Source organism: Acomys russatus, chromosome 26 (genome assembly GCF_903995435.1).
Source record: "Acomys russatus chromosome 26, mAcoRus1.1, whole genome shotgun sequence".
NCBI classification, from domain to species: Eukaryota; Metazoa; Chordata; class Mammalia; order Rodentia; family Muridae; genus Acomys; species Acomys russatus.
In genome coordinates, this window is record NC_067162.1 from 93,581 (window position 1) to 105,947 (window position 12,367).

At 40.5% G+C, this 12,367-nt stretch overlaps 1 protein-coding gene across 4 annotated transcripts in view; it reads right to left on the reverse strand.

The window, feature by feature from the left end:
- Large1 (LARGE xylosyl- and glucuronyltransferase 1) overlaps positions 1–12,367 on the reverse strand; it is a 497,928-nt gene that overhangs the window by 40,380 nt on the left and 445,181 nt on the right. For all 4 annotated transcript variants that reach the window (XM_051168561.1, XM_051168560.1, XM_051168562.1 and 1 more), the window contains one exon: positions 4,833–4,988. In XM_051168561.1, the coding sequence (XP_051024518.1) occupies positions 4,833–4,988 (156 nt within the window). The remainder of the gene's footprint in view (positions 1–4,832; positions 4,989–12,367) is intronic.

Genomic DNA, 12,367 nt, shown 5'->3' on the forward strand with positions numbered 1-12,367 from the left:
CTCCTTCAGATAAGAAACCTTAGATAGTCGTGCATATTATGAACCACTGAATTGCACTACATTATGTAAATGAATTCACCGGCCCCAGAGACAGATGCCCAGATAAACTGGACAGGAGTGGCTGTGTCTCACCAGCTGCTGTTATTCAATACCCCCGGTGGAGCTTGTTTTTTCTAAACGTGACTGTTTTTTTTCATTCTAGCAGCCCCCTAGCTGGAGGCTGGTGCTTCTTATAACCCAGTTCCTTGCTACTGAGGCAAATGATTTGAGTGGGCTAGTTTTATGTCAACTTGACCCAAGATAAAGAGGAGGGAGCTTCAATTGAGAAAGTGCCTATGTAAGTTAGGGTTGTGGGTAAGCCTGTAGGGCATTTTCTTAATTAGTGATTGATGGGGGAGGTCTCAACCATTTGTGGGTGCTGTCATCTGTGTTAGTGGCCCTGGGTTCTGTAAGAAAGCAGGATGAGGAAGGCATAAAGAGCAAACCAGTAAGCAGCACTCTTTCATGGCGTCTGCATCAGCTCCTGCCTCCAGCTTGAGTTCGACTCCACCTGCTTTCATTGAACAATGATATGAAAGTATAAGCTAAATAAACACTTTCTTCCCGAAGTTGCTTTTGGTAATGGTGTTTCATCGCAGCAATAGCCCCTTAACTAAGATACCCTTGACTACCTTATTAATTTTATGATTTTGGTTTCAGCATCAGGAACAACCAAATGACACATTTTTTCCTGCTGTGAATCTCTTAATCAGGAGGACTGACTGACCCAGAGCAAAGGTGACAAAACTTGTATGATTTATAATTAGATTTCTACAGGAATCTACAGGTTTTCTCTTAGTCTTTCCCCCAGTAGAAGCATTAATTAAACCTGCTGTCTAGTCATGGAATCATAGTTACCTTTAGACTAAAGGTACATCCCAACATACCTGGTGTTCCTGAAACCAAGGCCTTCTCTTGGGAGGTTGTCAAGAGTTATCTGGGAAACACTCAGAAAGGCATCCCTGTTCCCATTGATCAGGTGGTAAATCAGGGGCTAAGAACATTTTTGAAACTTTGCTGAGGTCATGGGTCTATTAAATGAAGGTTGCTCATCTCTAGAGGGTTTACATCCTTATTATCACCATTACTCTCTACCACTACAGAAGCAACAGCTAAGCAGTCATGTACATGGTATCCCATAAAACCCATACCTGCCTGGTCTCCAATGTTTTTTTCTCACATGGTCCACACTATAGACTCCACACTTCTCCTTACCCAGACTTCATATCTGAGTTCCTGGCCAAGTCTAGTGCTGCAGGCCTGCAAGTCTAGCACTTGGAGAGCAGAAGGATCAGACCTTCAGGTCTAGCCTGAACTACAAACTGAGCACAAAAGGAGTTTGGTGAAGCTAACAAAACTTTACGTCTTAAAATACAATGAAAGAACAAAGAGACCGGGTCACAGATTATCTGCCCAGCATGCATGACACTCTAGATTCAATTACAAATATTGGGTGAAAGAGAAAAAAAATCATATTTTCTTCAGTAAGTCTCTCCTAGTAAAACTCCTTCTTTCTCTTACTCATGTGGCATGCCTTTCCCCACCATGCACCCTCAGCACTACCGCTATGTATCACTTACTACAACTTGCCAGCCTGTGACACCCTCATGCCTGCCTGCATCCTCAAGAGACAAGTCCTATGAAAGCAAAGCTTTAACTTTCAGAGTCTTCTGTATTATCACTAGCCCTGTGGCTGGCAACTCAAATCAGTGAGCATCTGCTGGGTAGATGAATAAATCTTGAAGCTTGCACAGTCTGCTGTGGGACCTGTTCCCTTTGGGAGCCTGAAGGTCAAGTGATGCATGTCTTGATTGCTTCCTCCAGACACACAGCTGTGTGTGCACTGTGCCAGCTCTGATGGCGTCTTCCTAGAGTTTGAAGCATTAGCTTTGGACAGGACCCTGGAGTTGACTCTGTCTCTTTGTCTTTGTTTTTACCTTACCTGACAGAGAACTGGGCACTAGGAGTGCAATGTCATGGTTGTTGGTGGGGACAGGCTAGAATGCTGAGTGCTTACTGCAGGCTACTCTCAGACCTGGAAAGCCTTTTGTTTCTTCTTCACCAGGAGTTGTTAAGTGGCAGCTTGCATATGACTCATTGTTTAGATTCTAGTCTATGGTTTGCATTTACACTGAGAACCCAGGGCTGCAAAGACTAACAGGCAGACAACCAGAGAGGAGAAATGACAGAAAAGAGAGTTTTCACTGGGCATTTGGAAGAAAACTCCAGGCAGGCACTCTACTATAAGTGGTGAGAACAAACTTTGATTTGAGCAAAGAGAAAAGCTGAGGAAAACAGTGAATGGAAACACTGCTTCTCAGACCCTGAGGGTTTCAAATGCTTTCTGGAGTTCCTTCCCTTTTATCATCCATAAACTGTGGACACCAAGAAGGAGTCTAGAGGGACAGGAGAGAGCTAGAACAAATCAAAACTTCACTGGGATTCAGAAGGTATTGGTGGCTCTGTAATCAGAGTCACTCCAACAAAGGCCAAGAAGGCTCCTGGAGTCTAAAAGAGTCTAAGGACTTAAAGACAGCTATGAAAACCTTGCCAGTCCCATAGGGAAATTAAGACTTAGATACTTTCACTTTGTTTACAAAGGACCCTTTGCCAGCTCACATATCCTTCCATCTAGTTATTAACTGCTGTGCACTCTTTGCTCCCACCCTGTTCTCCAAACTGGTCCTGCCCCTCTGCCTTTGGACCAGGTACATCTTCTGTCTGGAATGTTATCTCCCTTGCTTGACTACAGCTGGCTTTCCTGTCATTCAGGTTTCTGTATCAATTTTATCTTTATATCAAGCTTGTTACTCCTCAGAAAAAAATCTATAGCACTGGTTATTAGCTGATCATATTTTCCTGAGAGCTTAGGTGGTTATATCCTAGCTAGCTTTGTCTCTCCTGCTGGGATATCCTGAGGGATAGGCTATTGTGCCTTTTTTTACCTCCTTCTGTCTGTCTTAACAGATTCATTTATTTTCATTTTAAATATATGAGTTTTTGCTTGCATATATGTATGGGTACCACATGCCAGTACACTTAACCACTGAGCCATCTTTCTAGTCCCTCTTTGCTCTGTCTGTACTTCAAAGCTCAGAGTGAGCAGGACACCCTACGTACATGTTTCTATACTGAACAAATGAAACGATTTCTTCTCTGGATGACACTGAGGACCCAGGACAGTGAGAACAAGCAGCACATAGCTTATACAACAGTTGCTAGTCTCTGGAGCATACATGCGATTTCTTGCCCATTTTTCAGTTGAGGAAATAGACAGAGACACAGGTCACATACGTAAATGTGGTAGTCTGAATAGGAATAGCTCTCTTGGACTCTTGTGTTTGAATGCCTGTCCCATAGAGATTGGCACTATTAGGAGGTGTGGTCTTGTTGGAGGAAGTGTGTCAATGGGGAGACGGGCTTTGAAGTCTCATATATCCTCAAGCTATGTATGGCTGACAGTCTCCTGCTGCCTGTGGATCATGATGTAGAATTCCCACTTCCTTTTCCAGCACATGTTTGCCTGTACATTGCCATGCCTCCTGCCATGATGATAATGGACTGGACTTCTGAAACTGTAAGACAGCCCCAATTAAATGTTTTCCTTTATAAGAGTTTCCATCACCATGCTTTTTCTTTATAACAATAGATGTAACACATACATATATGCAAGCAATACATAAAATAAAAATAAATGAATCTGTTAAGACAGACAGAAGAAGGTCTGAACAAAAACTCCAGAAAAGAACCTGTGTTTGCAGAGATTGATTGACTGATGAGAGTTTCAGGACTATGGAGAGACAGAAATATTGCATGACCTTGTGGCTAATTACCTTATCTTGGGTTCGTTTTTGCTCTCTAGGACAGCCACTCCTTGCCCACCTCTGTGAACTAGCATCTTGTGACTAATAGATAAAAACCTTTTAGAATCTAATAATCTAGCAGATTACTAGCCTCCACCAACCAAAAAGCTCTGTTCCTGGGCCACAGACACTAACAATGGCTCCAGAATAAACCATCTTTTATTTCTTATAAGATGAGACCTGTGTTTTTTTGTGTCAACAAAGGTAAAAGAGTGGAACTTGGTTTAGCTCAATTCTATGCCCCTACTATCTATGGCTACCATGCTCCTTTCTTATTCATTGTGTCTACAAAGGTAATAGGTAGAGTTAACTTCTGGTCAGCTTGATTCTATGTCCCTGCTGCCTGTGGCTACCACTTTTTCTACATCCTTACAAGTTCAGTGTTAGTAATAGCCAGCCCCCTTGCTTGCTGTAACCATGGGCAACTTGCTTACTTTCTCTCCTTTAACTTTTTCAATAGTAAAAGAAGAACTCAATGAACAAAAGTGAGATACAGTATACGAAAATATAAGAAAAAAAAAAAAAAAACACCCAATAGCTTCAGCTTACGCATATAACTATTCAGTCAATGCTTTCCTTGCCCAAACCAATTAGGAAGGAGGCAGTATCTATGGGAATCTCCTTCTGTGTGACTCTGGACACCAAGCAAGATGAATCATGGGTTCTATACGGATGCTTGGGAGTTTCCTGGCTGTGAGGCAGACATAGATATCTGATGGCTTGTTCTGCCTAGAAAAATCACTCTGATCCACTCAGTGATCCACAGGAAGTCACCATACGATCTGACCATTGCCCCATTGGACCATGGATTCTATGGCACATAAGGGTCCCTTTGGCTCTAGCCCTGAGTTGAGTGTAAAGCCTGGCAAGGACCCAATACAGATAAATTAGAGTGTGACCAATCTCTCCTCCCATCTGTGGAACACTTACATTTTCACTGTTGACATCAGTCTCACTGGGGCAGCCAAACAACTCCCGCCTGAGGAGGTTGCCATCATACTCCAAGAAGGTCAGGTAGAGGTTGCGGAAGAATTCCACGTGTTTGTTCTTCACACGGAGCTTCTTTGGGGAGTTCCAGTGGATGACCTGGAGGGCACCAAGGAGGCTGTCAGATGTTGAGAGCCATACAACATAGGGCTCCATGGCTTGAGACTGGGCCGGGTATGACCTATGAGTCTGCAGTTCATTCACTCACTCATTCATTCTACATTTTTGGCAGAGTGGTGGGGAGCCAGTGGGATCAATTCTTGCCTCTGTCTCTAAGCTGTCATTTAATTGTGGGAAGTTCCCTTATTCTCTGGGTCACAGGAGCATCCATAGTTCCTTCATGTGCCATTATTAGACTTTCATCTCTGGGATCCTCCAGCTCTGTAATGCAAAGGCTGAGGCCCTGCAGGCCAGAAACCTGCCTGGTGATGCAGACAGGACAGGAAAAGGACACTTGTGGCTTGAGGAGTGGCAGACATAGTTCCTCTCTGGAGTTTCCTGGTAGTCAGAGCATCATTTGGCAAAACCAAAGCTGGGGAAACTGTTGTGATTTCCAGATGAGAAATGAGGCTTTGGGCATACACTTTCTGACTTGGTTGAAAAGAGAAAATAAAAAAGTGGGAAAATTGAGAAAACTACGTGAATATTCAGAGTAAAGTTATCATAAATACTTGAATTATTAATATTTATTGTCACTTATGTTATTACTACTAACAATTACTTAATTAATTAATTTTTAATAAAACAAGTCCATGGTGCATCAATGTGAATACATACACAGTTTTATGATTTGCCTAGAAGTTATACTTCAGAGTAAGAGACAAGTATTAAAAAACCATCCATTCTAATTTAGAAGCATGATACATGACTTCAAAGGTTTTAATGATCTCTCCCCCAGTGAAGCCACATTAATAGGAAAATATGGTCCAGAATGGCCTAGCAAGTTGTTCAGTGTCACTCAGCTCCTATACTAAGCCATATTTATCACTCTGAGACACTGAATCAGGGTTCCTGTTGCTCATGTTTTTAATCATTTATCTCTGCCTAGTGAGGAATGTCGTTTCCTGGTCTCTTGACAGACAAAATCACCAATCACTGCTGGCTTGGAGGCAGCAATACCTGAGACTGACACTGCTGAAGAATGCGAGCATGAGTAGATTTTTGTGTGAAGCTGATGAACAGAGTTGAATCTGCAAGGTTTGTGGTGATAGCTTGCTGTAACTTATTCCCACTTCTGAGGAACCTTAATGCTACAGTCATAATAGTATTGATGATGATTATAATAGCTTGCAATTCACATGGTTTGATACTTCCTGTGTGCCAAATACTGGTTCAAACACTTTACTTGTCTAAACAAGTTTGTTCTTATCATACCTCTGTAAGACAAACGACATTTTCATTATGCCCTGTGAGGGTTAATACCGTCAGTGAGACAGGATCTAGAATCATATAGGAGAAAAGTCTTTGAACATGCAGGTGAGAATTTACTGAAGTGCAAGCCCTATCCTAAAGGCGGAGAGCATCACACCATGGTTGGAGTCCAAGAATGAAGAAAATGGATAAAATGATGTGGGTAAGCATCACATTTACCTCTGCTTTCTGACTGCAGATACAACATGACCAATCACCTTATAGTCCTGGAACCAGGACTTCTTTGGCTGGAAGTGTGAGCCAAAATACATCCCTTCTTTCTTAAGTAACATTTCAGATATTTTTTGTCACAATAATAAGAAAAGCAACTAATATATATTAAGATAAGGAAAGTTTAGATAATCTTTCTTCCCTATCTGGTCAGAAATCAGGATAAAGCAACACTGGAATTCAAGCAGACAGAAAAACTAGGAATGTCTGTTCTTTATTTTCCTTTATCTGCAACTATGAAATGATTCTCTTCCTAGAAATGAACATAATCTTTCTTGCCCTGGGATAGACCTGAGCTTGAAAGTAACTGAGGACTTCTAGATACACTAGCTGAGCCAGAATGCCAAGTGAAGGCAGGCAGTTATCAGGTAGCTGCTGGAGCAATCAACATAGAGGTTGGGGGTTGTGATATCATTGGACCTGAAAAGTCTATAAAGGTTGAAAGTATGTACAGATTTGTTGTCAGACTCTAGTGAGCCAGGATGAACTGGTTAAAACTCATTACTGTCCAGGAAACTTGAATCATTTGGAAAGAGAGAAGACAAGGTGATCAAAGGAGATGAGAGGTCCATCTCCATCAATGGCACAGAAAAGTTCAAAGGCACAACAAGATCTCACTGTGAAAGCAAGTCTGTGGAAAGAGTCTAGCCCATACTTTAGCCTCTGAGATACTTATACTCAGAAGGGCTCATAAAAATCATTCATGATGTGGAGAAATCAGAGGCTAAAATCCAGACAGGGCATGAAGAAGAACATCTGCTCCAAGTTACAGAGACAAGGAGTGCTGGGAAATGGGTATCTTCAACTCCCACCTGGTCTTCAACAAATAAACATCCCTGGTGTTTCTTTACCTTAAATGACTTTGTTACTTTGAAATAATTGTCCCTCCTTAGAATATTCTTGTTTCTTCTTTATTATGTGTCTGTTATCTTTCAAGCAACAGTAATTAAAATGCCATGGTACTGGCACTGAAACAGTCTGGTTGATCAATGGAATTGAATCAAAGACCCAACCCACATACCTATCGACACTTAATTTTTGACAAAAAAGCAAAATGCAACAAATGGTGCTGGTCTAACTGGATGCCTACATGTAGGAAAATGGAAGTAGATGTATATTTATCACCGTGCACAAAACTAAAGTCCAAGTATTAAAGACCTAAACATAAAACCAGACACACTAAATCTGTTAGAAGAAAAAGTGGGGAAGAGCCTTGAACTCATTGGGGGGGGCGCGCGGGAGAAGGGACTGGAGGCAGCAGGCATTATGTGGGGTGAAAGGAAGCCACTAAATTATAAATTTGTTTCACCCCACCATGGTTTCTAATACTTCGTATGATAATTTAAATAAGTTAGGGGGAAAATCCCAAAGATAATGATGGCATTGATTAAACTAAAGGGGTCAGAACATAATAAAAAAAACAAATAACAGTGGGAGGGATGTTGTTGGGAGGACTGGGGATTGGTAACTGTGGCAGGGAGATAAAGAGAATGGGGGCACTGAGCATGACCAGAATATGTTCTATGCACATATGAAACTATTGAATGAATTAATTAAAAGACAGACAGGAAACAAAAAAAGATGGTGCTGGAAAGATGGCTCTCGTTGCTAATGCGGAGGAGCTGGGTTTGACTCCCAGCACCCATGGGGTGGCTCACAACTGTCTGGAAATCCAATCCCAGAGGATCTGATGCCCTTTTCAGGGTTCTGTGAGCATCAGAGACAGAGACAGACAGAGCTTGATGGCAGAGGGGAGATAATGCAGTGATAAAATAAAGTGAATCCCTTGTCAGCAAATATTTCAAAATGATCAAGATACAACATAAATGCTAGAAAAAAATCCAAACCAAATTTCAGTGGAAATTTGCTGCTATAGTAAGTAAAGCATAGCAGATTTTGGAACATTTGCTTAGCTATCTTTAAAAATGACTGAGTATATGCAGAAGCCAGTGTCCTGCAGCAGCTCTGCGTGGCACAGTAAATGCCCCTCTTGAAAATGGCAGTCTGTAAAGAAGTGTGCAAGTCATCACTCTAAACAGACTAACAGTGTGACCCAAGAATATGAGTGCAGAAGGTGCTCTTCATGCACAATTCTCTTCATCACTGACAGGCATTTTTGCTGCAAAATAGCTGAAGTCAGTGTGCACAAGTGCTACATAATGGGAGTAAGTCTGTTAAGTTTATAAAAGCAAAATTGAACGTTTCCTGAAATTTTAAAACTCTCTCTGCTGAAATGAGCACTGATGATACAACTTTCTGTGAGACACAGAGTCTGGACAGGGAGGGGTATATAAGATGACTAAATCTGAAATTCTCTCTTCTTCTTTCTCTTTCTTCTCTCTCTCTCTCTCTCTCTCTCTCTCTCTCTCTCTCTCTCTCTCTCTCTCTCTCATGAGAAGACAAATGTTCATGGTATGCTATCACATAGTTTTAAAAAAAATGAAAAACATACTTAGTCTGATATATCAAGGTAAAAATGATGAAGAGGAAACAAGCACTTTCAGAAAAACATTTCTGATATAGACGGGGCTTTTAGAAAATGCCTGTAGTTGTTCCATTGCTATGAGGTTTATAAAGCCAGAAATGGAAGTACCCACTAATACCACTATTTCTAGAGAAATATCACAATATATTTATTTAGCCTCATGTTATATATATATATGTATTCAATTTAACCTTCAAATTTAACATTCAAATAAAGAATAACATGTTGTTTGTTAAAAACATTGCCATGTTATAAAGTACTTAATAAATTTTCAAAGACTACCAAGAAAAATTTACATTTAGTAGTTTGAATGCTAGCAAAATATTCATGTGATTTCTAGATTGAAAAAGATAAAGTAAGAACTTAATAAGTAGTGGAACTAGGGAGATGGCTCACCAGTAAAGAGAAATTGGGGTTCCAGTATCCGTGCCCAGCAGTGCAATACTGCATCTGTTATTCCAGCTCCAAGGGATCTGACATCGGGCACTGTCTTCTGGCCCCCCCCACAAGCAGTGCACGAACACACACACACACACACATACACACACACACACACACACACACACACACACACACACACACAAATCTGAGAAAAACTCAATAAGCATAGCAATGGTGTATTTCACATTTAAACCTCTGCATTTAAGGAGGGACCTCTGATGACAACCACTAATACCAAATGCTTTTGTATAACATGCTTTTAGAGTATGCTCACTATATTAGCAAGTACAGAACCAACACTTAGAAAATAATGAAGTTTTTCAATGATGTTTCTGTGCCAAAAATATTAATGGTAATGTTTTTAGAGGTGAAGTAACTTTTTTTTTTACTACTTAAAATGACCCAAGTAGATAATAAAGTAAAACTTCTCTGCTTTCCTTTTTTCCTTCCATACAAAATTCTACACTGTTTTCTCTTTACATTTCATGGTGTTTTTCAACTGATAGACTAGCAAGCAGAATATGGTCTGAACACTTTCATCCCAGTTCTTAGGAATCATATCTCTTTTAGTTGAGTCCAGGCTGGTCTACATAGAGTTCCAGGTCAGCCAGGCAGGTTACATAGCAGATACCTTGTCTCAAAACAAGACAGGCAAACAAACAAACAAACAAACAAACAAAATGCTTCCTAACTGATAACTCATTCTGGAACCCAGTCAGAGGCACCTTGAAAACTCTCATCCTCCTGCTTTTTCATATCAGAGAGTAGATGACTTAACTGCTGGGAAACAATGGAAGTCCCTATGGGAGGGGCTATGCCAGCTGGACCCTGGGAACATGGGAATACAAGAACATGTTGGAAACTTTCACCCTCAGCAGAGAACTAGAGTGCCCATTCAACATACAGAGTGCCCAGCCAGAGTATGTGCCAGGATCCAGGGTTTACCAGGTTTCTTTGTTTTATTATATATTAATGTATAGTGTTATGAATTTGTATGGAAACAGGTCATCTCAGAGAATTTTTAGGGCTGCAACCCACAGCTAAAGACCTCACAGAGCCCGAAGACCTGTCACATTAGCCTATGGCCCTACCTGTCACTTTCACCTGCTTTGTCATTTATTGGACACTGTCACCTTCTATCATCTGTGCTCATTAATGCTATCTCTGTACTCCTAGATCTCTCATTTCCTGCCTAGAGTCTGAAAAAAACCTGTCCTTTCATTGTCAAGTTATCTGCTGTGACTTTGCTCACTTCTGTGTGATTGTGAATCTTTTCTAGAGCAGAAGTAAACCTCCACGCTTGTCTATAGTCTCAGATTGACGGGGCACCCCCAGTCCCTTGCACACAGCTTACCAGTGTGGTCTGTCACACTGAACTCTGTACTATGGAATTTTCTTCTAGATCCCAGCTTCTAGAACCCAACTGTGGTTCACAACCCAACATAGGGTCATGTAACTGAATAGTGAGATTGAAAAGCATTGTTTACAGTAGGTTTGTGAACGTACAATGACCAAAAAATTAAGTCAAAGCACAATGCTTATGTATGGGGGCATTTTTAGCAATAGTGTTCGATGTTGCATGTATGACTTCATTGTGCCTTGGTTCTAAACATCTATGAGTCCAACTTTGGCCACCCTAGCATGTAACACTAATGAATGTTGCCTAACCTACCTTGGTTCAGATTCAAAATTACTAAGTGCCCTGAGTTGCTTGTGGCATTTGTATTGTACACACAAAGATTTCTGCATAGAAACAGTGGTTTAAAATTTACTATTATCATTCCTCAGCATGGAAGTGTCAAATGTGATTAGGTTTGAACTGTATTGTGGTAGAATGCTTGACTTAAAATATACACATATGTATTCATGAATTTACATGAATATATATGCATGTGCACATGCATGCGTGTGCGTGCATTCTTGAATTTGAGAAGGAATGGAGTGGGCATGAGAAAAGCTAAAGAGGGAAGGAGGGTATTAAATGATATAAATTCACAGTGTGCATATATAAAATTTTCAAGAAATTTAAAAATATAGGAAAAAAAACTGGTGTTTGAGTGGCTGACTGAAGCTCCATAAACAAATGTTGAATTCTGGCTTGTTATTAGGACAGAATTTCTACTAGTGCCTGGAATAGCTTTAAATGTATCTTTGTCTTTGGATACTATGTATTTATGTTGAGTGGTGTTCTCAGCATTAGGAATCAGAAAACTAAAATATTCATCAGTTTTGAAAAGCATCAAAATGCCATGTTCCTGCCCTATCAAATATTCACCCACACTTTAATTCCATATGTAAAGATAAATAAGTATATCCACTTCATTAATATGCAATTTTATTTTGTTTAGTAACTGACAAAGTTATATATGTCAAAGAAGCATTGGAAAAAAAGTTAGTTTCCTTGTCATCTATTATTAGTAGATATTTGATTTGGGTGTCTACATTTGAAGCACTGATCCAGTACATCTTGGAGCTCCAGATATTTCCCTGAATGGATGCTCTGTCATATCTGCATTGTGTGCCATCTTCTTGAATTTTAAAGACTTTAGCAAAATAATAATTGTTTCCCTATTTTCCAAAGGTAAGTAACTATGGAGGTGGAAAATCTGAGTTAGACCTCTAGAACCGACATAGAAAAGCTGAACTGGGTGATGTGCACTTGTACTCTTGAAAATAAGGAAACTGAGTCAGGTGGTGCTTGCTGGGTATCGTAATGAGTAAGCCTTGAGTCAATGAGAGATCATCTTTTTTCCACCTCCTCTTCCTCCTCCTCCTTCTCCTCCTCCTTCTCCTCCACCTTCAGACAAATGGCAATTGAGGAATAATATCAGAGATTGACAGGTGGGCTCTACATCTATGTGCACTTGTGTATGTGCACCCACATGGGCATACTCACACACAATCATATCAA